This window comes from Rhamphochromis longiceps, linkage group LG8, assembly GCF_057381845.1.
Source record: "Rhamphochromis longiceps isolate RC_006_pf linkage group LG8, R_longiceps_female_GT1.1, whole genome shotgun sequence".
Lineage (NCBI taxonomy): Eukaryota > Metazoa > Chordata > Actinopteri > Cichliformes > Cichlidae > Rhamphochromis > Rhamphochromis longiceps.
This window is the reverse complement of record NC_140564.1, coordinates 24,087,206-24,111,877: the sequence shown is the minus strand read 5'-3', so window position 1 is coordinate 24,111,877 and position 24,672 is coordinate 24,087,206. Positions and strand designations below refer to the sequence as shown.

The 24,672-nt window shown below is 37.6% G+C and overlaps 1 protein-coding gene across 2 annotated transcripts; it reads right to left on the bottom strand.

The window, feature by feature from the left end:
• Positions 1-241: 241 nt before the first annotated feature.
• Positions 242-23,776, bottom strand: polr3a (polymerase (RNA) III (DNA directed) polypeptide A). 2 transcript variants are annotated; one of them, XM_085416610.1, is made up of 31 exons: positions 23,552-23,776; positions 22,615-22,747; positions 21,908-22,045; positions 21,445-21,616; positions 21,190-21,344; positions 20,697-20,936; positions 20,382-20,544; positions 20,078-20,214; positions 19,873-19,976; positions 19,165-19,306; positions 18,490-18,630; positions 18,298-18,367; positions 17,930-18,057; positions 17,714-17,852; positions 17,080-17,244; positions 16,732-16,904; positions 14,272-14,383; positions 12,937-13,055; positions 12,375-12,512; positions 11,655-11,825; positions 9,170-9,283; positions 6,919-7,005; positions 6,753-6,835; positions 5,767-5,937; positions 5,247-5,340; positions 4,987-5,079; positions 4,175-4,339; positions 3,004-3,168; positions 1,322-1,453; positions 1,098-1,230; positions 242-1,013 (listed from the first exon to the last, which is right to left on the bottom strand). In XM_085416610.1, the coding sequence occupies exons 1-31, from the start codon at positions 23,569-23,571 to the stop codon at positions 865-867; spliced, it is 4,146 nt and encodes a 1,381-aa protein (XP_085272736.1). In that variant the 5' UTR covers positions 23,572-23,776; the 3' UTR covers positions 242-864. The 2 variants fall into 2 exon arrangements, with proteins under 2 accessions (XP_085272736.1, XP_085272735.1); XM_085416609.1 differs by having other exon boundaries at positions 22,615-22,750; positions 23,556-23,776.
• Between the last annotated feature and the right edge of the window lie 896 nt (positions 23,777-24,672).

Here is a 24,672-nt window from a genome sequence, read left to right as displayed (position 1 = left end):
TATAGCTTTAAGTGTGAATGGTGCAAAGTGGAACTTCTTTTTACCTCTCCTCATATATAATCCTTCCACTGGATGGCTGGACTCTGCACTAGATACAATGAAAAAAAAACACTAATAAGGACTCTAAAAAGACACAGTTGTAAATTGAGGCTACTCAAATAAAATAAAAAAATAGCACACTAAATTGGATGGTATGACCCTAAAACACTGCTGTAGAAATCACTGTAAATACCAAAGAACATGGCTTTGAGTAATTTATTTATTACATTATTTACATTATTATAAGAACAGGTTTCTTACAAGATGTAAAAAGATCAACTTCTGAACTGAAACTGAACTTCTCTTGAACTGAATGTTGAAGAAAAAATAAACCCAATAAAAATGTCAAACAACCAAATATGAGCTTTGCGATGTGGGAGAAGCTGCAACGCTAAGATGCAAGCAGTTCATATATTATGCAAAACTAAGTACCAGCACAGAAGAAATCCATTCTGTTTCATAATTAAGAGGTAATCTTTCTCATGTTAGCGAGACACCTGTTTATAACAATGTTTTTCACAGTGTGATCAGTGCAGGAACACAAGATTATGACCTTAAAGTGTTTACATTTTTGCTTTTTTTGCTGTTACCCAAAATTTAACTTAAATAAGTAATTCTACCTGGAGCGCTGCTAGCCTTTTAAAATGAAATTCAGTCTTCTCACAGTTTATCAACCAACAAAAATACACAATCCCATTTTCTGTTAAATCCCCAAACAGAAAATGATGTGACACATTGGCAGGCACTTCTGTACTAGTTGAAGATAATATTTGTCAGCTATGAAAAAAAAACCTTTAAATATCCCTGCTGTTTTGTCCTTTGATGCTATGTGATCAAAGATAAATGGAAGTCTGGATTGTCAAAGAGGAGAGGCCTTTTGACTGGAGAGGGATCTCTGTCAGCCTTGTGAAGCAGTTTAAATAGTCCTGTTCCAATATTCATTGGAATCCCCATGATGATACACTCAGACACACCTGAAACAGGAACACAGGGGGATGTTAACAGGCCAGTCAAGTCACGAAGATCAATTTCATTATGCAGATGAAACAGCAGCTTACCACAAACTGAGTCCTTCTGTCCAAAATAGGCAGCATCAAAGAGATGATCGGCTGTCTTCTCAAAAGAAGCCAGCATGAGGACACTCTCCTTCATTTTTGCTAAACCAAACCTGGTGATTCCCAGGATCTCACCCTTAAAGGATAGAAGATGGTTACATTAGTTCCCCTACAAGGAGATGAAAGGATATTAATTCATGTAATGTATGTAGATCAGCGGTTCTTACCTTATAGGACATGAGATCTGCAAGAAGCATGACGTGACGTCGGTCAATGCTCATTCCGTGGTTCACCATGGTGTACTGAATCTCGTTTATGATTGTGGATCTAGCAGCCTCAATGCCCAAGGTCTTCTCGACCTATCAAGTGCACAGAAAAGCTTGTTTAAAAAACAAACACATTTTAAAAAGCCCTGATGCAGACTCCCCACAGCCAATTGAAAGTGTTCTCAGTTCCTTCAGCTGGCATAATTTATGCGATTGTTTTCCTTCTTTTTTTTTTTTTTTTTTTACAGTTGACATTTTAAAACGTGTCCGTTACTTCATGCACTTTGAGCCAACAGGTTCATCCAAGAAATTCATTTATTTATTTTAAACGCACAAGAGTGGATGTATTAGAAAACTTAGTGCTCCATTTGAGTGATGAAATATCAAAAACTGCCAGCCTACAAGGACAGCTGAATACTCAGTGTAGCAGCAGCAACAACTTCCAGCTCTCTTAGAGTCCTTTTGTCTCACAGCCTGTGTGTCATGGACCAGGCTTTGTGTTGTTAGATAAAAGCATTAATGCAAAGTAGTGAGAGCTGATCTAGGCTGAAACACTTTTAAACTAGCTTTGCTTATCTTAATTAATTTATTAATTTATTTATTTAACTTGTATCATATAACAAGAAAACTTGATGAGCCTCTAACACATATTTCTACTAATTTCTAACCAAACGATAACACTTAGGGACAATATTAGACACAAATATGATGACAATTTAATTAAAAGTGAATGAAAAACTGTGCAAATGTTTTTGCCCATCAATGACAGCAAAAATGTTAATGCTTCAGTTGTGCAGTTTTTTTCTTTTTAAATCTTCAGCTTGGATTTTCAGAGTGATCCTACTCTCATCATGGGAATGAATAGCCTGTTAATTTTGGGCTTCTAATAATTTTTTTCACTTGCTATTTTTCCAGGGTAAATAAGTGTTCAAGACACATCTTTAATAACTTTAAAAACAAAAGGAATTGGGCACACAAACACCCATTTCTGAGCATTTAACCATTCCAACAACAAGAAAATCAAAGAGTGCTGTAACAGCTGACAGGTGGCAGCTAACCCTGGTGGCATAATGGTTGGGTCTGTAATTTCTAAACTGTGCTTAAACGTAGGGTCTGTGCAGAAAACCAACCAATTTCAATCAACTCTACCAATTCTCCCAAGAGTGGGCAGATATTCAGCCAAAATTGTGGTCAAGATGCAATTTGCTAAAGCCATCGGCTCAGATAGTAGAGCAGATCAGCTACTGATTGGAAGGTTGGCGCTTCGATCCTTGGCTTTCCCAGTCTGCATGACAAATATCCTTGGGCAAGATACTAACCCCAAGTTGCCCCCTGATGTGTTCATCGGAGTGTGAATGTTCATTAGTTTGCACTTTAGAAGTGCTTGTATGAGCTGGTGTGAATGAGGCATGTTGTATAGAGCGCTTTGAGTACTCCAGGAGAGTAGAAAAGCGCTATATAAGAATCGGTCCATTTTACAAGCCTGTGTATATATTTGAGCCTGTATGTATACTTTTGAGCCTCCTGTGTGCATAAAAGAAAATTCACCATAAAACCTCTGCACCCCATTCTTCTTTTTTTATATCAATAAAAATGTATGATGTACAAACATTTGACACTGGGGGGAAAAAAAAGACTCATACCTCATAAGTATTGTTTGAAGTGGTCCTACTTCCGTTCACGCCATGTGTCGCCATAACCGCTCTCAGGTTGTCCCCCTCCACCAGGAGTTTGTACTTACTCTTGCTGCTCTGTTCGTCAATATGAATGACAGCTCGGGCAACCTCCGGTATCCCTTGAACCACCACCTTTCAAATGAGTAAGTGCAAACAGTTAAGACAAGAAAATACACAGGACTCCATGTTATCCCTGCTTTGAGAGCACTTTAAGCATTAAACAGTTCAGAACATGTACTGAAAAGTATATTCTGTCATACATTCACAGTGACATATTAAATCTTTACCAAAATAATAACGGCCAAAAAATTCAATTATATATATATTTTTTAAACCGAGGAGTTTATTGAGCCTTCAGGTAAAAACAAACAAAGAAACAAAACAACACAATAACAACATCAACAATAAAGTTAAATGCATATATTGTTTTTATGGGTCAATTTATTTCTCAAAAACATAATGGGGGGTGACAGTTAGAGTTAATAAATAATCACACTGATGATGTAGGGGCCTCAAAAACCCAAGACATGATATGAAATACGATACACTTTATGTTAAAGGTTTAATATGGTTATCACTTTCACAGCAGCCTTTCCCACCTGCTGCTCAGACCATCTGTTTACAAGGGTAAGATAATGATAAGAAAGTCAGCTCAAAGGGAAGGAGGAAGGCAGAGAAAATAAAGTTGATTTTTGCTCTTAAATAAAGGATGAACTAAAGGTTTCCACCAAGGCCAAGAACACAATAAATATACTTTAATGGAGTAACGCTGCATGACTTAGTGCTTAAACCAGAGTGAAAGAATAAAAGTAAAGCAGTGAAAATGAGCACAACAGGTCCACTGTAAAACACTCTTAAATATTTTATTGAACAGAGCAATTAAACTAAAAGGCAATTCAGTGTAATTTATAAAGCCCAGTATCACAAAGGAACAAATTTGCCATCCAGTGTTCAGCTGCTCCACATCCATACAGTATTCTCAGACATCGGCAGAAATCACAGTGCAGCATCTGTGCTTTCTAAACATGAATTTTCTATAGGTAAGAAGCCCTGACCGGCCTTGACCTTGAATTCAATTTGCACACAGAAAGCATGTGTGCACAAAAGAAAACAACCATTGCACACGTGACATTCTCACCTTGGGAAGTTCTGCTTTTAGTGACTGCAGCACATAGTACATGGAGCTTTTGCTGTTCTCTCGAGGAGACACGCACACCACCGCCTCCCCGTGTACAGCGATGTCTGCCGGTTTGACTCGCAGTTTAGACATGCAGATGGAGTAACGCACCGTTTCTGCATTTACCTGAGAAGAGACGAGAAATCAAAGGCACAGCTTGTTTTCTTTTCCACGCCGCACAAAACGCACTTCTCTTTAACCTGCAGGCACTCATCAGTCAGAGCACTGTGCTGTAGCTGCTACTATTAAAGAAATGCAGTGTTATCATATTTTAGTAGGTAGAGAAAACAAAGAATTCAGTGTTCCAATGGTTTAAGCTATGCAGACTTATCTGTAACTGCACATAAAGCAAAAAGTGAGAGTATAAAAACATATGTTTTGATTTTCCCTTATTCTAAAGCAGTTCAACCAAAACCCCAACATGTACTGAAAATATGCAGGATGAATTACATCCTGAAATCAACCTTGAAGGTATAAAAATGAACATTATTTCTTCTTCAAATATAATTGAGAAGCTAAAAATAGTAGAAATGAGGACACAACGAAGTCTAAGCAGCGCTGGACAGTCCGTTTTAACATTATCCCCGAGTTCCCAGGCCTCATACGTACTTTTACAAGCACAACGGTATCCCAGCTTACGTAAAATGACAATTAAAACTATAGATTAACATCCCAGGTGCACTAATTCAGAACTAATTTAGATGTGTGAAAGGAGGGGGAAGTGCCTGAGATGTTCACACAAAGTGGGAGTAAAAGTAATAAAGCTGTGGTACCTCCAGTCGCAGCAGTCTTATTCTCTCCAGTGACAGCTTCACCAAGATGAAACAGTCATCTGGAAGGAAAACCTCTTCTATGTACTCAGAAATCTGTAAAGGACAAAATGAGAACCTACCTTATTACAGCTCTGTACAGCTTGTTCTTTTCTTTTTTTTAAAAACAACACCTCTACTTGAACCATTGACATCCCTTAGTAATGATTTCAAAGCTTTGATTTGTAAATAAAAGGGAGGGAAATCTGATTGGTTCAGGTTACCTCTCCTAGAAGAGTCTTCTCAATTCTCCCCTTCACCAGCCTGGCAAAGTCAGCATCATCTTCCACATCCAAATGAGCCGTGATTATAGGAGTGCTGAGTGGATTTTCAATAGATAATTCAAAACAAATTAGGGATGTATTCACTACTGTGACACAAAACACCATGGGCAAGCATAGCTTACTCTGCTAACTGCTCTAATTCTGTGTGTAAGCCATGGATTGAAGCAAGTGATCAAATATATTCTCACAATAAAAGTGGAATGGGCAGCTTTAGAGCTGCAAAATCCAGCACTGGCGTCTGACAGTAAATGTCAAACAGAAGAATTGCTTCCATTCAGGAAGGCGGAGGTCTTGAAATCGTTCTTACTCCATCTTGCAGCAGTAATTTTCAGCGATGTTACAAAGACATCAAGACAAAGCCCATGGCCAACTTTGAATTGTGAGGTATATTTGTCTTTTTGTCCTTGGCGCAAATGACAGAGGGAATATAATGAGACATCTCCATAATTGAATATCATACCTGATGTTCTTGGAGGCGTTGATGATTTCTTTGATGCGAGGCACTCCTAGAGTGATATTCATTGATGCAACACCGGCAAAGTGAAAGGTTTTTAGTGTCATTTGAGTACCCGGCTCTCCAATGCTCTGGGCACAAAGGGCCCCAACTGCTGATCCTGGCTCCATCTGAGCTCTATCGAGAAACGAAAAGAAAAAAAAAAAAAAAAAAATATTATATATATATATATATATATATATATATATATATATATATATATATATATATATATATATATATATATATATATATTACAAGACAGAGTCTCTAAGCTGAATCAGCTTTCATCAAACTGACAAGTAAAATTGGAGTTGCATTTAAACTAATGTCATTTTAGCAGCTCTCAGAAAAGATGAATGATCATTTGGGAAACAAAGTCAACCACTTAAAAAAATAAAACGAAATCTTAACCCCAGGCTGACTCTAAAAACAGAAATCACAAAAAACATGGTTAACACAGCATGCTATTTCAAGCTCCAGCAGAGTTTAGCGCAGTGCTGTCAAAGGAACAATGATGGCCAGTCACTCTGCACGGTTTCTGATGGCATAAAGCCTTCTGACTTTTTCTCTAGTACAACCATTATAGTTTGGTTTTGAGTGAATATTTCTGGCACCTCCACATCCTTACCAAACTTTCAATAAACCTTTCAGTACACTTCTAAGTGTTTGTTGCATTGCCTTTTCATTTTCTTAAAATAGATGAGTTGTTCATTCCTCCCCAGCTTCAACTACTTTAAAGCTTTTTGAAGCACAATCAGAATTGATTACAAATTTCCTCTCAATTGTTCTCTATATTTTGAGCTGCGTATGTAGTAACAGGGACTTTTTTATGATTAAAAACCAAAGATCAACCATTTTTGGCTCTGTGGTTACCTAATGGAAGGATGGATGGACAGATGGAGCCGAGAAACAAAAATAACAAGCCTCAAACTTGGATATGAGTCTTGTACCTCATGTATTTGTCTCTGCAGGTTTCAAGAAACTTCTCCAGCTGGGTAGGAGTTACACGATCCAGCTGATAAAGAACCTTTGGCTGTAAATACAAGACAGAAAGAATACCAATTATTTTTCAAATGCTGTGAGGCTGAAGTTTGTTAAGCCTTGCGTGACACCTACCTCACTAGTCCCATTGTCATTGATGCCGTACTTGTCTCTAGTCTTCTTGATCCTTTCTGAAATGCTCTTAATGAATTTCTTTATTTCCTAAAGTAGAGAGGAGAGAATAAATTCCACCTCCAAACTCAAACATATCCTCAACAACAAATGCTGCTGTCATGCAGCTGTTAGAAATCACAAACTGTTAAGGAGTGGAGAACTCAAGCGCCCAGTACAACACACTGACAAGTCTTTTTTTAAACATCAGCAACACTTTAAAATGAGCAATCAGATGTTGGAAAATCAGTACAGAACAACATCAGGCGCTGTTTTATTATACAACAGCATCAGCAGGATTATTCCATTAATGATTTCCAATTGTCACTGACACGCCATTCAAAATTCACCGCATGCTTGATAACTGTACCTCCAGGTACTTCTCTGCGCCTGTGTCAGTTAATTCCTTCATAAAAGGGAAAAGAGTCATGTTTGTTACCATCAGAAAACCCATTAACTGCATGCAGCTGGCTTTGGGTTTGGATGACAGCATGTCTCTCTGTATTTGATTAAAAATTATTATTATTATTAATATTTTTTCATCGTTTTGATGGTCACTGTAGTGGCTATATTAATTTCTTAAAGTTCTCTCTTTCTCTTATATTTAATATAACCACACTAGGACGGACAAGCGCCTGTTTTTATGGGTTGTGGTTAGCAACAACGACGGTAACACCATCGTGTGTCCGCTTGTTTATGTTCCACATAAACCTTTCACTATAAAGCTCAAGATCCTGTTGAGATTTTTCAAAATAAACTGAATCACCTGAAAGAGCAGATTATTTACGGATGAGAATTAAAAAAGAGCCGCCAGGTGCTAAAAAAATAAACCTTAGACTCAAACGTTAGAACAGGCTTTTCCCCGCAGCACGCCGTGTAATAAATACTGAAAAATAAAACGGCGGTCGTTACAACTTATGTCTAATAATGTAGTTTCATGCATCTGTTAAAACACTCGACTCCAGCAACATGACGCGCAGCTGGAAACACTTCCAGCAAGTCGAGCTGCCCGAGATTCACAGAATTTACAGAAAATGTTACATTTTTGTGATTTATATCGTTATCGGACGATAGAATTCTTATATCGGGATATGAGATTTAGTCATATCGCACAGCCCTACTCACAAAGGCACTAAATGAATTATTCGGCTAGTCCACAACAAAGTAATTATGCATTCTCGTTTGGTATCATTTGGTAAAAACTACTTTTCAGCTTTTTCTGGAGAATATTATTAAGGCTCCCTCTCACTTCCAACAGTGAATGATTTAATAATTGATCAACATATTGATTCATTTTGTCTTATAGGGTTACATCTGGCTGCAGAACGAGGAACAGAGCAGTTTAAATGATTTGGCACGCCTGACTTATTCCAACCGTCCGACTCCTCTAAGTACAGACTACAAAGGACATGTATTATCAGTCTTCCGTTTCAACCAAAGATCTGATGTGTGCTACATTTTACTAAAAAAAAAAAGAAAAGAACAAAGACCAAACAAAACAAAAATAAATAAATAAAAACATACTCTTAGCCTCTCATACCCTAAATAAAAAACAGTTTGTTGTTGCTTATTTTGAATTTTTATCTCAGTGTATTTGATATTGTGGCCTCTAAGCGTTGTGCTATATCATATCAATCCACCATAATACCAGCATAAATTCTTATGTTTATTCATTTAAAACTGTCATATCACGATATTAGTGCTATAGCAAGGCCATTTGCCTAGTGCACAACCTCAGGCATGTCTGCAAATAACAGTTATGTGTCAGCCTCTGATAATAACTTGGTACCTAAAAAGGGAGCTTCTTCAAGAAACTCCAACTAAGCATAATACTTAACCTGTTCTCGCTAAAGGTGGAAACAATTTTGTTCCATCACCTGACGAAAAACACAGACTACAAGCCAGTGATATGTTACCCAAATAACTAAATCAGGTGGTGCAAAAGCCAAGGATGGATGGAGGTTACTGCTGCAGTTACATGGCAGAAAAGTGGTAAGTAGTCATGATTTACAATTCCCAAGAAAAACACTACCTAGCTACTTTCGTGCTTATTTTAACATCTAATATAACCACTAAGCTTACTGTGAATCAGTTTCAATTGAAACTCTATTCATAATAAGCTACGCTATAATAAGCATAATAAGCTATGCCATAATTTCCTAATTAAAAAAAAAATCTATAAAACATTGTTAACCAAATACTGTGATGGGTTTACCTCCAAGAAGCTGTCTCTACAGCATAAGAAGTCAGCTCTTTTCATGATAGCGTCTGCAGTGAGGACCAGCTCGTTTTGACTCAGTGCAGGCTCATCTGGACACGTGTAGACCGCCTGGGAGGAACAGAGAAGATCAGAAGCACTCACAGTTCAGCTGTAAATAGCTCATGATGGTTGATATTAATAGCAGCTGAAAATGCTTCAAAGTGAACATGAAGAAAATGTACTATATACTTTCTGTCCCAGTTTAAGGGTCAGTGCTTTGAGCATATAATATGTAAAAGACAGCCACTCTAATTATTTTTTTCATATTTATCCTTTAAAAATTTGTCTACAGACTGCACAGCCCTTGGCAATGAGCGGATCAAATCAGAACACCTTTCCAGTAACAGATTCATATTAAATGTATTAAACTCATTAAATTATCGTAATTATTTGAAACATTACTGGCAAAAAGCTGTATTTGTTCTCTGCTGGTTATCCTAGTTAAAAAGACCTCGTTTAAGAGATATGGAACCTCTAATGCTGCAAGCTTGTGATTTCTATTTGGATCTTAGAGAGTGATTTCAGAAAAACAACAACGCTTTTAACCTCAATGACAAGCAGCAGATTGTGTACACATGAGACATGACCTGACGGTGAATAGAGCAATTAATCGTTAATCCTACAGGTCAGTTCAAAGATTCTCTGTGGAAGGCAGTTTAGCGGGCAGAGTAAACTGATTTGAGTCATTTTAAACACTTACAAGGTCAGAAATTCTGAAAAATATGTTAGTAAGAAATTAGTTGGCTGCAATTTCAACTATTCAGCTGTTTGTTTTTTGCCTCTCCAGCTCAAAAGCAGACTGTTTACAGTAGCAGGAAAAGAAAACAGCAACATTTTAATATTCAAATAGTTTCAGTACTGCTGAACAAAACCAGTACTCCAAACCATAAAATGTGCCTTTTTTAATTAAACTATGTTTGTTTTTTAATCACAGCTTTTTTGTGTGTATATTTGACAAAGTACACATTAAAGATGGACGTAGCCAATGTACATCCACTGCCTTGTGGAATCATTTTAAAGTCTAAGAGTTTACACTATGGCCGACATTACGTTGGGCTCTTGTACCCTGGAGTTGCCATGTTTAGTGGGTGGAGTCTCAGCTAATCCGCTGAATTCAAGTGGTCAGTTGAGCCTTTAGTTTGTGTAACACCCAATTGCCCACAAGGTGGTAACAAATTACCTGCACAGTCAAGGTTTGGAGAGCAGAGATCAGACTAGTGCCATTTGACCACAGCCCATCTGTTACCTTTACATAGTTTGCGCTTTATCTCAGTGCAAGATGTTTTTTCATTACTTGAAGGACTTTGATGAACATTTTCGGTCATAGTATTTGGGTTTGCATTTCACTTTTGTCTGTAGAGTAGCCTATAACATCAAAGTACCTGGCTTTTTAAACAGATAACTCGTAATTAGTAAGATGTTTTTCTGTCGTAACCTGTGGGTGAATTACTGCCACCTTCTGGAATTAGTAACACATCATACCAGTCACCAGGTCCAAGAAGGAGTTGCAGAAACATTAGATTTTTCAGAAACTTCATGTCTGCTTTAATATTAAAATATCATGGTCATTGCTACAATAAAGCAATGATATTAACACTGACAGCTGTAGGAAGGAACAAGCAACTGTTTTTAAAAGTTTAAACAGTTGAAGAGTCAAAGTAATCTTTATCAAGTTGAATACAATGAATAGAAAAGGCTGATTCTAAATGGATGATGTCCTTTACGCAACCCTAGAAAATGTACTTTTAAGCTAAAATAATGACTGTGGGGGGGCTGAAAGTTGTCAAATGTACTATGTCTACATTATTGACTACAATAAAACAATAAAGGTCCTAAAAAGTTGATTCTGTTCATCTGGACGTAGCGTCTTTGGTAGGAGAAACATTTTGTTACTCATCTAAAGAACATGGGATGAAATATAAAGATGAACAGAATCAACTTTTTGGGATTTCCTTAACTGGGCATGAGCATGCGTCAAGGCAAAACAATTAAAGGTTACATTACATAAATCGTACCACTGCTTATATAAACGCATGAAATCATCAACACATATCAGATTGAGATTCTAAAGGCTGGGATGTGCTTACGCCTTTTTTTTACCCCATTAATTCCTGCACTGAATTTTTTAGCTAAATGAGAAGGACTCTTGTTTATCCAGAGTAAGTGGCTTCTCACGGCTTTTTCATCTTAAAATTACTCCTTGAAATAAACCAAATGAAATAAGGAGATCTTTTAAAAGGCAAACTATAACTATAAACAATTTATGAAAGTTCAACTATATGAAAATGGCCGACAAATATTCAATTAAAACGTGACTGCAACAGAAACAAAGAATAAGGGTTATTTTAAGGCTGAAGAAATTAACTTCTACTCTGGTTCGCACATATTTAGTGCACAGAAATTGACTGCTTGTCAAGCTGTCGATTTCTGATTAACTCACCCGAATGTTGTCCAGGACTCTCTTAAACTCCAGTGGCTCATCCTTCCCCTCCATTGCAGCGGGGTCCAGGCCATCACCACCATAAATGAACTGGATGATGTCGCCTGTTGAACTGCGTACTGTGAGGTCATACTGTGAGCACAAATCCTCCAGAGACTTCACCAGACGCCTCTATTAAAATACAGAGAAACGACACAAAATAATAATGACACTGACACATGCGATGGAACTGCAAATTGCATCAACACTGCACTATGAGTGTGTAACCACAGTCCGCGTAAATGAATAAGAAACCCTAATTAGCTATGATGAAAGTGCTCCAGATATGATTATATAATAATATTACATACTATGAAATCTTAATATTTAATGTGCAAAGTTAGACTGATTTAAAAAATAAATTAAATTATGGGAATGAGGCTTTTTTAACACGACGTACTGCAAGGAGAATGTGGGATGACATTTTTCCTTTTTTCACAATTTTATATGATCTCATGGATTAATAAATAAAACACTGAAACAGGCAATATTACTTTGTGCAATAGAAAATTTGCTGGGGGGGGGGGGGGGGAATCAATAAAAACTTAAAATATAACACGCAAAAAAAATGCTAGCATCCTGGGGACAAAGTAAAGACCTGCAGCGACTCAGTGTCAGCAGTAGTCGTCAGAAGTGAACTGTGTGAAAAGGCTCAAAAGAAATGGGTCCAAAAAGCTTTACCTGCATGTACCCAGTCTCTGCAGTTTTCACCGCAGTGTCCACCAGACCCTCTCGACCAGCCATGGTGTGGAAGAAGAACTCTGTGGGTGTCAAACCGGAATAGAAGCTGTCGGCCACAAACCCTTTAGCAGCAGGCAGCTGTAGAGAAATCATCAGTGAGCTATTAATAGAGCTTTGAGTACTCTAAGAAACTGTTATCCAGTTGCACTGTTATTTTCTCAGAAAAAAAAAGAAGCAAAGAGACTAAACATAATGATGTTTAGTCATTGATGAAATTGATGAAAGCTACATTGGAATTGATGAAAGCTTTTGGAGTATTGGATGCAGGGGTAGCACAATGAAATAATACTACGAAATAATCAAAGTGCGTCAGAGCCTTGGATGCAACACATCAGGTCTACAGTCAAACACCAAAGTTTGTAGCATATAATCTCCAGTTACAAGAACAAGCCTCAACAATTAACTGATTAATAAATCACAAAAAACAGATCCAGAACTACAACATGAATGGCACTTAAGGAATACATAGTAACACAATTAAAACAAATAAATAAGGTCTTACTTTTGAGTGTTTTTCAAAGTGAGGCAGGGAGCGATTCTCAAACCCATTAGGTACCCGAGAGCCGCTTATGGCCTGCTGGCCCACACAGGCAATCATCTGAGATATATTAATGAAGGATCCTGCGTTACACAGCAGGGACAGATGAAAAAGTGAGACACACTAAACAATTTAGCACTTAACAGGTTGGCAAGCCCTGAAAAATCTATCAACTAGAAACACTGTAGTTTAACGGTCTCTTTATTAACAGCTTATCAAGCCTACTGAGTTTTGTCATGCAAACAAGAAATATAGCAATCTTACATCCACCTGTTCACATGGTGACGCAGGGCCTAGCTCATGAACAGTGTTATAAAATGTTAAATGTAACTAATGCTACTAAAGTTAGTTCAAACATTAAAGATTAGGGCTGTAACTGTGCTGTGACAGGGCTGTAACACACTTTATTTGAAGACAGTGTGTCATTATTTCCATGGCTGTGTCTGCAATACCCAATATATTGGACTTTGTTTGAAATCATATAGTAAGAAAAGAAAAACCAAAACACTCAACTAGAGCCAGCGGTGGACAAAAGTGTCCTTGAGCCTTGTATTTATGCTCAATGCGAGCTTCACTTTGTGATTTCTTGTAGCTGATTTGTGAAGAGAGAACACTCGCAGATTCTGGCTGTGCAGTGAGGCCAATTAAAACTGTCATTTAAAATGCAGTGTCTGTTAGCATATCACACGTTTAATAAAACTCCTGTGTCTGCCCACCTTTCAACGTCATCCTCGCTAGAATGTTGTAGCTAACGGACAACACTGCCAGCATATTCCTGGATTTTATGGTGTATAAGTATGTTAACATAAATTGTCTTCTGACAGTAACAATCAGGCTCTGAGTGCATATGAATGGAAGAAATTTTACTTCTTTATTGCCTTTGAGTTAAGATTATGTTTTCTTGTTCTGGCAGCAATGATTATGAATTTTCAATCATAATATACACATAACTGTATAACTTCTATAATAGCTTTTTGTCCTTTGAGTCCTTGAGTGTCGTTGTAAGTCTGTTAGTGCTAATAAGCCTGACAAAAATGTGACTGTTGTGGTATTATCTGATTATGTAACCAGGCTCTTTTGGTTCCTGTCTTACAGTTTTTCTGTCAAGTCCTTCACTATTTACCATTACAAAGAGCTAAAAAAAAACATCCATCCATGTAAATATTGTATTGACAACAAGAAGAAGCCACTTTGTGTCTCAGAGCTCTTCAAAATATTTTTTTCCAGCTGCACGTAGACACGGCAACACCTTATATGAAGATTTTACGATTTGTTTTGTTTGCTTTCCAGTTAGCTTACCTTTGGACCCGCAGAGAGCCATAATTAGAGGGCTGTTGCTCTTGTCCAGCTCCCTTAGACAGGCACTACCAGCTCGGTCTCTGATGACAGACAGCTCTTTCAAGATGAGAGCCTTTTAACAAACACACACAAAATGATCTTGAAAGATGGCACACCAACATCTATCCTTTTTTGGTCTTCTCTTATACACAAAATAAAAATTTAATATCACACTTCCTTTTCTTCAATACCTTAAATAAAATCTTGTGAAACTTTCTTAGCCTATAAATATGAACAGAACAAATCACAGCATTCAACATTACTTTTTAAGCTTCCACAGACAAACTGGATGATTTCGTGCTGTACTCTCCAAAAACTAGCCCAGCCCAAACACATTGCTCTTTCTCAGCCTATGAAAACCCCGATGATTGGACGGATCATCGTTGGAAATGGCCCCTCTGCGATATGACGACTATCGGTCAGTGAAGATCTTATTTAAGGTCAGTTGTTGCCAATGTGCAGCCTACCGTCAAGTCGATTTCAGAGCTTGAACAATTTTGGAAGTATTTGTGCCTTTTATTGAACAAAAGGTGCAGACAAACAGGAAATATTGGAAAGACAAGAGATACAGAAATTAGATCGTAAAAAGTCAATTTGTTGAGAAACTGAAGAAAAGTTTTGGGTTTTACTGGCAGCGCTTATAATTAATAACATGCAAGAAAATAATGAAATCACCACATCTGGATGATGTTCATTCAGCTTTCTTCTCAGGTTTTTAGCTAATAAATAACAGATATGACAAAAAATGACATTGGTTTAATAACCTCAAAAAACTTATAATTTAGATATATCAATTAATGGTGTGTTAATTTCCAATCAAGCAGAGGAAGAAAAAAGGAATAGGGATTCATAAAAAAACAAAAGACATCAGATCAGGTACTTTGTTGCTCCTCCCTGGGCTTTTATAATGACCTTAACCGTTTGAGTTAAGGCCTTAAACTGATTCCAACTTTCTCGAACACAAGCAGTCAGTTCAAGGTTTGCAGGATGGAGCCTTGTCATGGACTCATTTTCTTTTTTTTTTTGGTAGTTTCCACATCAGCTGGATTGAGAGCCAGACTGCTTGTTCGCCATGTCACTCTGTTAATTTGCCAGTGCGGAAGAAAAACTTTAATACTCTTTGTTCCTTGGCAACATGAATTGCACTGAAAATAGCATCTTTGTCACCAAACCTACTTTCTATCTATTATCCATCAGTGGAATGAGAGAAGCCTAATTTTTCTGTGTGCATCTGGGCCTTTACTACTGAGGTAATGATTGCCATCCTCTTTGGTCTATTACCTGCAATGTAAACCCATAACATAAATGAATCGAACAATTTGCTTCTTTTCTTTGCACACCCACAGACCACTTTGTTAGTTACATCTGTCCATCTTCTCATTAATGTAAATGTCTAATTAGCCAATCATATGGCAGGAACGTGATGCATTTAGGCATGTAGAAATGGTCAAGATGATCTGCTGAAGCTGCATCAGAATGGAGAAGAAAAGCAATTTAAAACATCCAGTGAGCTCCAGTTCTCTAGCTGAAAATGACTCTGTCAGGACAGAGGATGGCCAGGCTGCTTCAAGCTAATAGGAAGGCAAAATAAACTTTACATTACAACCAATGAAGGCAGAACAGCATCTCTGAATGCACAAACCTTGAACCAGATTGACTATAGCTGCAGGGGACAACACCAGGTGTCACTCATGTCAGCTAAGAACATGAAACTGAGCCTACCGTTCACACAAATACTGACCAAACCACAGCTGTAACACTTGATTAATTCTTCTGTTCTTCTACAACAGGTCTACTTCCAACAGCACATGCTCGCTTTTGGAAGATGGAGTTAAAGACTTATTATTATGCTAACAGAAGTCTTCATTCTCAGACTGCAGGCTTACTGGTGGTTCCTAGAGTTTCTAAAAGCAGAGTGGCAGGCAGACCCTTCTGCTGTGGATAAATCTCTAGGTTCAGGAGACACACACCCTCTCTACTTTTAAGATTAGGACTCAAAACTTTTCTTTTTTGATAAAGCTTATACTTAAAGCTGGATCAGGTGAACCTGAACCATCCGTCGATTACACTGCTATCAGCCCAAACTGCTGCTGCCGAGCATTTCTTCTTCACTGAACTCTTTTCACTCCCCAGGTGTTTACACACCACTGCAGCATGTGACAAAATGTTTGTTTTGTCCCATCTCCCTTAGCTCTTATGTTTCTTTACCTCCTAACTCTTTACCTTGCCATATAAAGTGCCTTGAGCCAGCTGTTGTTGTAATTCGACACTATGTAAATAAACCTGGATTGAATAGAACTGAATGACTCACAACTGGTGTGGTGTTCAAGAAGTAGTGGGAAGGTATCAATTAAATGAAAAAGCTTTCGTCTCGTGCGGTGATGAAATGTTTCAGCAATGATGCAGATTGTCCATGCCTACCTCCAGGGTTTCTTCTGCTGTGCAGCCTGGCTGCTGCTGCAACTTGCCCGTGTCCAAAGCTTCGATGTATTCGTCACACTTCTTGTAGCCATCATCCAACAGGTCCTGCTTAGCCTTCAGCAGACCCTGGCCTGGTGTAACATCCCCGATTCCAATAGAGAAACCCCTGTTTGCTGAAAGTTGAGGTTAAAAAAATAATTCTGCATTACTTCAGGCTAACCCTTCTGTGTAATCGTTTATTGTTCTTAAAGGGTTTTGAATTTTCTAATATAAACCAAGACACTAGAAGATATCTTGGCATATATCAGACCTAAGAAATAAGTAATAAATTCCTTGTAGACCACCTACAGAGATACACAGGAGCAAGTCTTGCCAAGCGAGACATGGCGTTGGCAGCCTCCAGCTGTCCCCAGTCCCTCAGCAGGATGTAGAAAATGTTATTCTTCGAGCCAGATCCCAAGGTGCTCTTATCCATGCTACCACACATCAGCTCACTGTTGTGAATCACCACAACTGGGGATATGACAAGAATAGGACAAACAGCGATGCTATTAAATCCAGAACAGAAACACCAGGTGAATAAAACATCGCACCCTGTTCGCCTCGAGACACCTGACACCTATCTGACAGGACATTCTCAAACCTCAAAGGAATTTCAGGAACATGATTACTGCTTCTTGTTTTTGCTACATTTTCTGGAATCACACTAAAATTTGATGAACTCTCCTAGCGACGGGCAGTTACTCAATCTTATTTTTTGCTCATATGTTACTGCTCATACAGGCTTCATTAAACATTTCTAGGTAGTTGCTGACAAACAAATGTAATCCATTAAATGTATTTAATTTCAATCACAATCAAACTTTAAAGCCTCCTCCTGAAACTTCATTGCTATAAAGACATGTTTGTAATGTGAGATGTAGTCAAACAAAAGCTTTACACTTGGTTTCATTAGGTGGACGTCTTTACTTAAGAAACTCACACGAATCATTGTGACAAAGGTCCTCTCCCTTGCCGCAGTACTGTTTGCCCTTGGTGCGTAGGTTGGCATTGACTGGACATTCCTTACTTGGCTTCAGGATTAGGCTGAAGATTTGCTTTCCTGTCCACAGAGCCATGGGCTGACAGACACAGAATAGATTATTAGTGCTGGGTCACAAATATAGACTTATGTAACCAGCTCAGCAGTGTGGAGTACCTTTATTATGGCCGGGTGAGGGAGAGAGATCCTAACTCTTTCATCTTTACCCACAAGGATTGACGCTACTATTTGGCAGGCTTTTGATCTGTCAAAGAAGGTGTCCTTCAGCGTCAAGAGGTAAGCACCTAGGCAGTACAAACACATTGTTAATTCACGGGAAATTAAAAAACAGGTGCCTTTCAAATATTGCAAAGCTGCACACCCATCTGGTAGAGAATGGATTTTTTTTAAATACCTCCCGATTTTTTAACTATTTTCTTAATATTTCCATACATTATACATCTATGTATGATGCTTTTGAGAACCGGGACACTCGTATCATACAAAAACATCTACAGTTGGCTACCACACATCACTGCACTGACCTGTCAGGAAGTCCTGAATAGCAGCAATCAGGGGTTCGCCATTTCTTGGAGTGACAAGATTAGCTTTGGTCTGAAAGAAAAGATAATGAGTTGTCTAACTGCAGTTTCCTGTAGACAGCTTTTCATGTGTTCAAAAACCACATCTGTCTGTGTGCAGTTTGTTTAAACACCATGTAGTATAATGACACATACCCCCATGAGGATAAGAGCCTCAGCTTTAGCTTCTTCAGTTTGAGGTAGATGGAGATTCATTTCGTCCCCGTCAAAGTCAGCGTTGTATGGCGTGCACACACACTCGTTAAACCGAAATGTCCTGTGAGGTTTGACCCTGGCCTGTGTGTTAGTTTGAAAAGTGCCAAAAACTATGTCATTCAAAAGGATCCAACTAAAATATTTCTCATTAGTCAAGATTTTTTTTAAAGTAGAGAGAAAGCTAAAATGCGAACCATGTTCAGGAACCATGTTTTCAGTGTGTAACAGGTAATTATTAAATTTAAAAAAGTGCAAATAGATTATTTTGACTGCAACTGTATTCTACTTTAAACATTTCTAGATGTGCGTGCATTGACTTGACTTAGCACTGGGTTTAAAAGAACCTTTGCAAGTAAAAAGTAAGAAATAACGTCAAAAAAACTATACGCAAAACTACGATCTTTGCGGATAAAACACGAGGAGTCCTAAAACCTAGTTAAGATGTTTTGTGTGTGTTTGCACACCAGCAAAAGAATCATATGAAACATTTTCAATCTTGTTTTCTTTATCATTTTCATTAGAAAAACAATACGTTAATAATTCTCTGTGTGGCTGTGAAAATTATGGTTACAATACCAGTTTAACAAGTATTTAGGGCAAAAAAACCCATCTTACAATGTGAGCCATGATGCTGAGTTTGTGCAGAGAAGGCTGTCGATTGAAGAGGACGATGTCTCCATCTATTAGGTGCCTTTCCACCAAATCACCAATCCTCAGTTCCTGGGCAATCTTTTCACGGTTTCCATATTTTAAAAACCTGACAAACAAAAAACAGTAGATAAAAAAGATTAATTAATTTAAAAAAACTAAACAAAAAAGGGAAATAAAAGGAAATTCAACAACAATTCACAAGAAAACCTCTCAGCTGCAGTCATTAAATGAAAGTTTTCTACTCAGATTACATTTATGCCTCAGTTCTTCAAAGGATATGATAACAAAGTTTGGAAGATACAGATCTTGAATTCTGACAAGCAGCTTGTCAGCCGAAACTTTACATGCAGGATCTGCTCTTTCTAGTTAAACAGCCCACAGGCAGCGATACTGAAACACTTTGCTCCTTTTTCAGACATTCTCACATCATAGATGTCATAAATTAGATTATTACCGGTTTTCCATTTTGTCAGTGTATAAACATTTGGGAAGTGGTACTTTTAAACCATTTAAATTCCATGTGTGCCCACTAAAGATTATCATCACATAAAATAAATAGAATAATGAACTTGAGCTGTATAGACTAATAAAAAGAAAGGATATTTTAAATATTAAAGCAGAGAGAATACAACAGAGTATGGTGTAAAATAAATACAAAGTCCTAAGCCTCACCTTTTTATCTGAGTGTGTCTGTTCTGTATGAAGTTGGCTCCAGGGTGAACATCAGGACCATTACGGACCAGTTTCCTCATTAGCTCCAGATTGGCTTTGTTTACCTTGAGATAAGCCAAATTCAGATACAGTATTACACTCACAAGGATTAAAATCAAAAATGGGTATTTAGTGTTATTTCTGCTAATCATGGGAGAAGATTTACCCTCTCTGGGTATGTCAGGATTTTGGCCACATGCACAGGGACAGCCACCTCATCAATCCTCAGGTTTGGGTCTGGAGAAATGACAGTTCTGCCAGAGAAGTCCACTCTTTTGCCAGAGAGGTTTCCTCTGAATCGACCTGAGTCGCCATTAGAGTAGACAAAATCAGTCATTTAGATACTTAAACTCTTCATTTCTCAGTGTGATGTACAAGCAACATAAAAGCAAACATCTGCCAAGTGCCAAAAAAAGTAAAAATTTAATTAAATGTTGCTAAATTAGCCAAAATTTTATTACACACTATACCTTGCTTTCCCTTGAGCCTCTGCACAAAGCCCCTAGTCCACTTTTTAGGTGCCATATTGAGGGGGATACCAGAAAGTTCACTATTAATGTAAAGGGCACACTGCAGCTGGAGGAAGTCCCAGTCCTCCATGATCATCTGGGTTTTTGCTCCTGTCATACGATGCTGCAAGAGAAGAGTTTGTTAAGTGGGACATCTCCAATTAAACAATACATTTGATAACTCTATTACAGACAGACTTTTTATTTTTAAAGGATTGATGATTTGAAGATGAATCTTAATTGCCCCTGCTGTTAACCTGTACAGTTGAAAGATACCTTTTTAATGACATCGTTAAGGAAGATTATCTCTGTTAGCTTCATAGTGAGGTCGTCTTCATTGGTGCCAGACTTGAGGTCGCTGACAACAGACGGTCGGATGCAAAGAGGAGGCACAAGGAGACGGGTGATGATAAGGTCTGCGGGTTTCCCTGCTTCGGGGTTCATCAGCAGCAGAGGGATGTCCTCTTCAGAAATCCTCCTGAACAGGTTCAGCACCACCAGAGGATTCAGGTTTTCCTGAAAAGGGAATTAGAAATGAGTTCAAAGAATACATCGATTTTTCTAAAACATAAATAAATACATAGAAAGAAATTTTAAAAATCCCTTACATCTAAAATAATTGCTTTTAATATTTTTCTAAATTATCCATAAACCATACAGTGACTGTAAGCCACAGCCATGTCGATATATTAGGTCTACTTTTTGGTCCTTTTTTAAAATAAGACCCATGTGTTGCCATATGACGAAATTAGTAGTAAAAAAACTTCACCTGTGCTCTGGTCAGTAGTGGCTCAACCAGTTTGTTGTGTTCAATGGCAATATCAAAGGACTGCAAGAAATCTGACACAAAAGCATCCACCACTTTCTTGGTCGTCTTATACTTCTCATGGATGATCTTAAGTAGGCCACACTTTTTGACTGGTCCTAAAGAGTAAACACACACACACACACACATTGATTTAGCAATCAAGTCAGGGTGGCTTTTAAAAAGAACCAGTTATGAAATGGAAAGGTCTCTTCTCACCATTGAAAGCAGAACAATTTAGACAGACTGTCCTTTTGCGGCATTTATCAGAGATTTTCTTCTTCAGCCCACGTTTCTGGAGGTAGGCCAGGTTAGGCCGTTTCAAGTAATCCATGAACTGCAGCTTCTCTTCTTTCGTCAGCATTATCCTTGAACATGTCTTACAAATCATCTGGATACACAACCCATCAGAAAGAGGGGACTGAATTATCGTTTCTCACAAGTCTAAAATTATGAAATGCATTGCATATCATTTCACCTTTAACATTTGGCAATACAACAAATGATAACTCAAGAAATAAAGAATCTCTTTATTTCTCGCCTATTTATGGCACTCTAGTGACACCTAAAGGAGAAATACTATTTTAAAATGTGCCTTGCCATTCCTTAAACATGTACTCTTGGAACAATGAAAGGTTTGTAAGATATTTTAGTCACTACAACAAGAAAACACTGGATTTACCTGTAAGATTCCTATTGTGGCTTTGAAATAACCAACATGAAAACAGGGCAGCTCAAGATCCAGGTAGCCATAATGTCCTAAACAATCAGCCAGATTCTTCCCACATGTCAGGCACGGTCTGTCTTTCTCACTGGTGCCCTGCAGAAAGCACGAGATCGGAGAAATAAGGCTGAAATATGAGGATTAACTCAATGGGTAATTCAAGACTGTTTTTGATGCACCAATGCAAATCTACCAAACACCCATATAAGAGCTCAGTGGTGTAAAAATCAAGCATGTGGACTTCCCCACTGTGACAACCCCCTGTGAATAAAGGAGCAGCCAAAAGAAGCTTTAGTGTGCAAATGTTAAAATATTTGAAGTTAAATGTTTAAATATGTCATAATAAAGAGTGAAAGCTCTTAAAACAATACCATTATGTTCTTATTTATTCATAAAGTAACTTTCCTTTATTTAATTTTAGAAAAGTAGAGGCAAACTATATAAATACAAGTGTATACACACGTGTACACAAAGAAAATGTCTCTCTCATATGCATGCCTTTATACCACAGCTTCCATTAAGCCTTGAGCCTAAATCTCAAAATGTATATTTAAAAAAGTATATCTTCTAACTAGATCTTATGCCCTGTATTTCTGTATTTATGCATTTCTCAGGTGTTTTCTTGAGTCATTGCAAACAGAAGTAAAAAGTTTTCCATGTCATACCATACGGTGGTCCAACACTCCATAGGCCAGTGGAGTGTGTTTGGTGTCCTGGCTGTAGAGATTTTTACTGACCACCTGGATGTGGGCCTGCTGCCGCATCTGCTCGGCAGATTTCATGCCGAAGCAGATGTGGCTTCTGTAAACAATGACATAAAATAAAGCAAAAACAAATTAAAGAGTTTAATACCTCAGTTGGTAACAAGAGAAAACATAAGCAGGACTGCTTGAGCTCTGGTCCAGCTTTGGTCAGAAGTTTATAACCAATGTCATAGTCATAGTAATCTTGAACTTTAAATGATTTCTTTGAACTGTTCTCATAATGATTATACAGGACGCATATTTAATGGATTTAAATGTAGGCCTCCTCCTTTATTACTCCATCCATTTTGTACATTGTCAAAAAGTGGATGAAACTAGTAGCAAAAAGTTCTAGAACATGATGCTGCCATTATTATGCTTGACAGCTGGTACCATGTTCGTAGGTTTGAAAGCCTCACCTGTCCTTATCCAAACACACCTCTTGTCATTCGAATCAAACTTTTCTCCTTAAAGTATTTGGCTCGTTCGTGTCCTGATCACAGCTGTATTGTTGTTGGAACCACTTTTTCTAGCATATCACAGGCAAAGCTTACAAGAAAACCTATAAAACCCCATCTTGAACTTACTGAACTATTGGGTGACGCATGCTTACAGGGTGACACTAGCGTTTACGTGACACTTAGTTGCCAATATGCAGATTCAATGAAGCTTATTTACTCATTAATCACACTTTTTAAATGCGTCCATAGAGGCTTTCAACTCTATTCCACAATTACGTTATGTAAGTACGACTAAATTATCCGGCAATTCAGAACTATTCTTATATTAACTACCTAAACAACTTGTGTGGATAACCGGCGAGCTAACCAGGCTAACAGGAGTCCTCTCTCGGTCATACTCACATTTTTTTGGCCACATCTGTCTCTCTGAACTGCTCCTTCACCATTTTGGCTGCTTCTACTACATTAATAATATTACACGAAAGTAAATTGTTATGTTGTCCTCATTGCAGGATGCTAAGCTACAGAAATAGCCAGCATATTGTCATGTTGTGAATATGCTAGCAGTCAGCAGCATGCAATGTGTTGATAGCATGCATGGGAGCCACCGTGCAGTGCTGCCTTCAGGGTCTATTTGAAATTTAACAACACGTACTCTGATTGTTTCAGCCCTTACAGATTTAAAAAACAAAACTATAGGAAACTTACAAAAAGATGCTTTCACCGAATAATACTGGATATATTTAATTATTTGAATATATAGACATAAAAATCCACTTTTTCTTTCTAAGCTTCTTAGAATATAGACATAAAAATACGCATAGTATCTCCTTCTTAAAGAAATGTGGCGATCATATGCTGAGTTAATTTTAATTAACAAAGGCTAATTTTATAATATTCATATTGTGGGTTTTTGTTATTAAAATTTACACTCGATTGTCTTCTCAGCCTAGTCCTACAAAGCTTGTTTTTAATTGCCTATTTATTAAAAATAATAATAATAATAATAATAATAATAATAATCTGAGTATATAAAAGCCATTGAAGGCATCGTAAGCATACACCCAACAACAGGCGGAAAGAGAAGTCACGGAAGTACGGATACAGCTAGTATAACCTGTATGCTGACACCTAGCGGCTAACAGGAGTACTACTTCCAGGGGGATTTGTGGTGAATTTAGCTCATCTTCAAAAAAGTAATTAAATTAAATTAAAAAACACTATTTCTTTAAAAAATAAACCTCTTCTTAAATTAGAACTATGACTTTTTGAATGGTTGCTTATATGATGAAAGGGAAATAAAAATAAATGAAGAGAAGTATATTAATGGACTCCAGATGACTGTTCAGAAAATTAATGTACTCTTAAATCTTTTTAAATATAACAACATAGGGATTCTCATATAAATCCATCAATTCAACACACACACATAAACACACACACACACACACACACACACACACACACACACACACACACACACACATATTTATATATATGGATGGATTTCCATGACAAT

What these genes read in the sequence shown, in the direction of transcription:
- polr3a (XM_085416609.1), bottom strand. Translation starts at nt 23,599, where the DNA reads ATGGTGAAGGAGCAGTTCAGAGAGACAGATGTGGCCAAAAAAAT. An exon ending in ACAGATGTGGCCAAAAAAAT is followed by an intron (nt 22,751 to 23,555) that starts GTGAGTATGACC and finishes CATTGTTTACAG; the next exon opens with AAGCCACATCTGCTTCGGCA. An exon ending in CAGCAGAAGAAACCCTGGAG is followed by an intron (nt 14,384 to 16,731) that starts GTAGGCATGGAC and finishes GTTTGTTAAAAG; the next exon opens with GCTCTCATCTTGAAAGAGCT.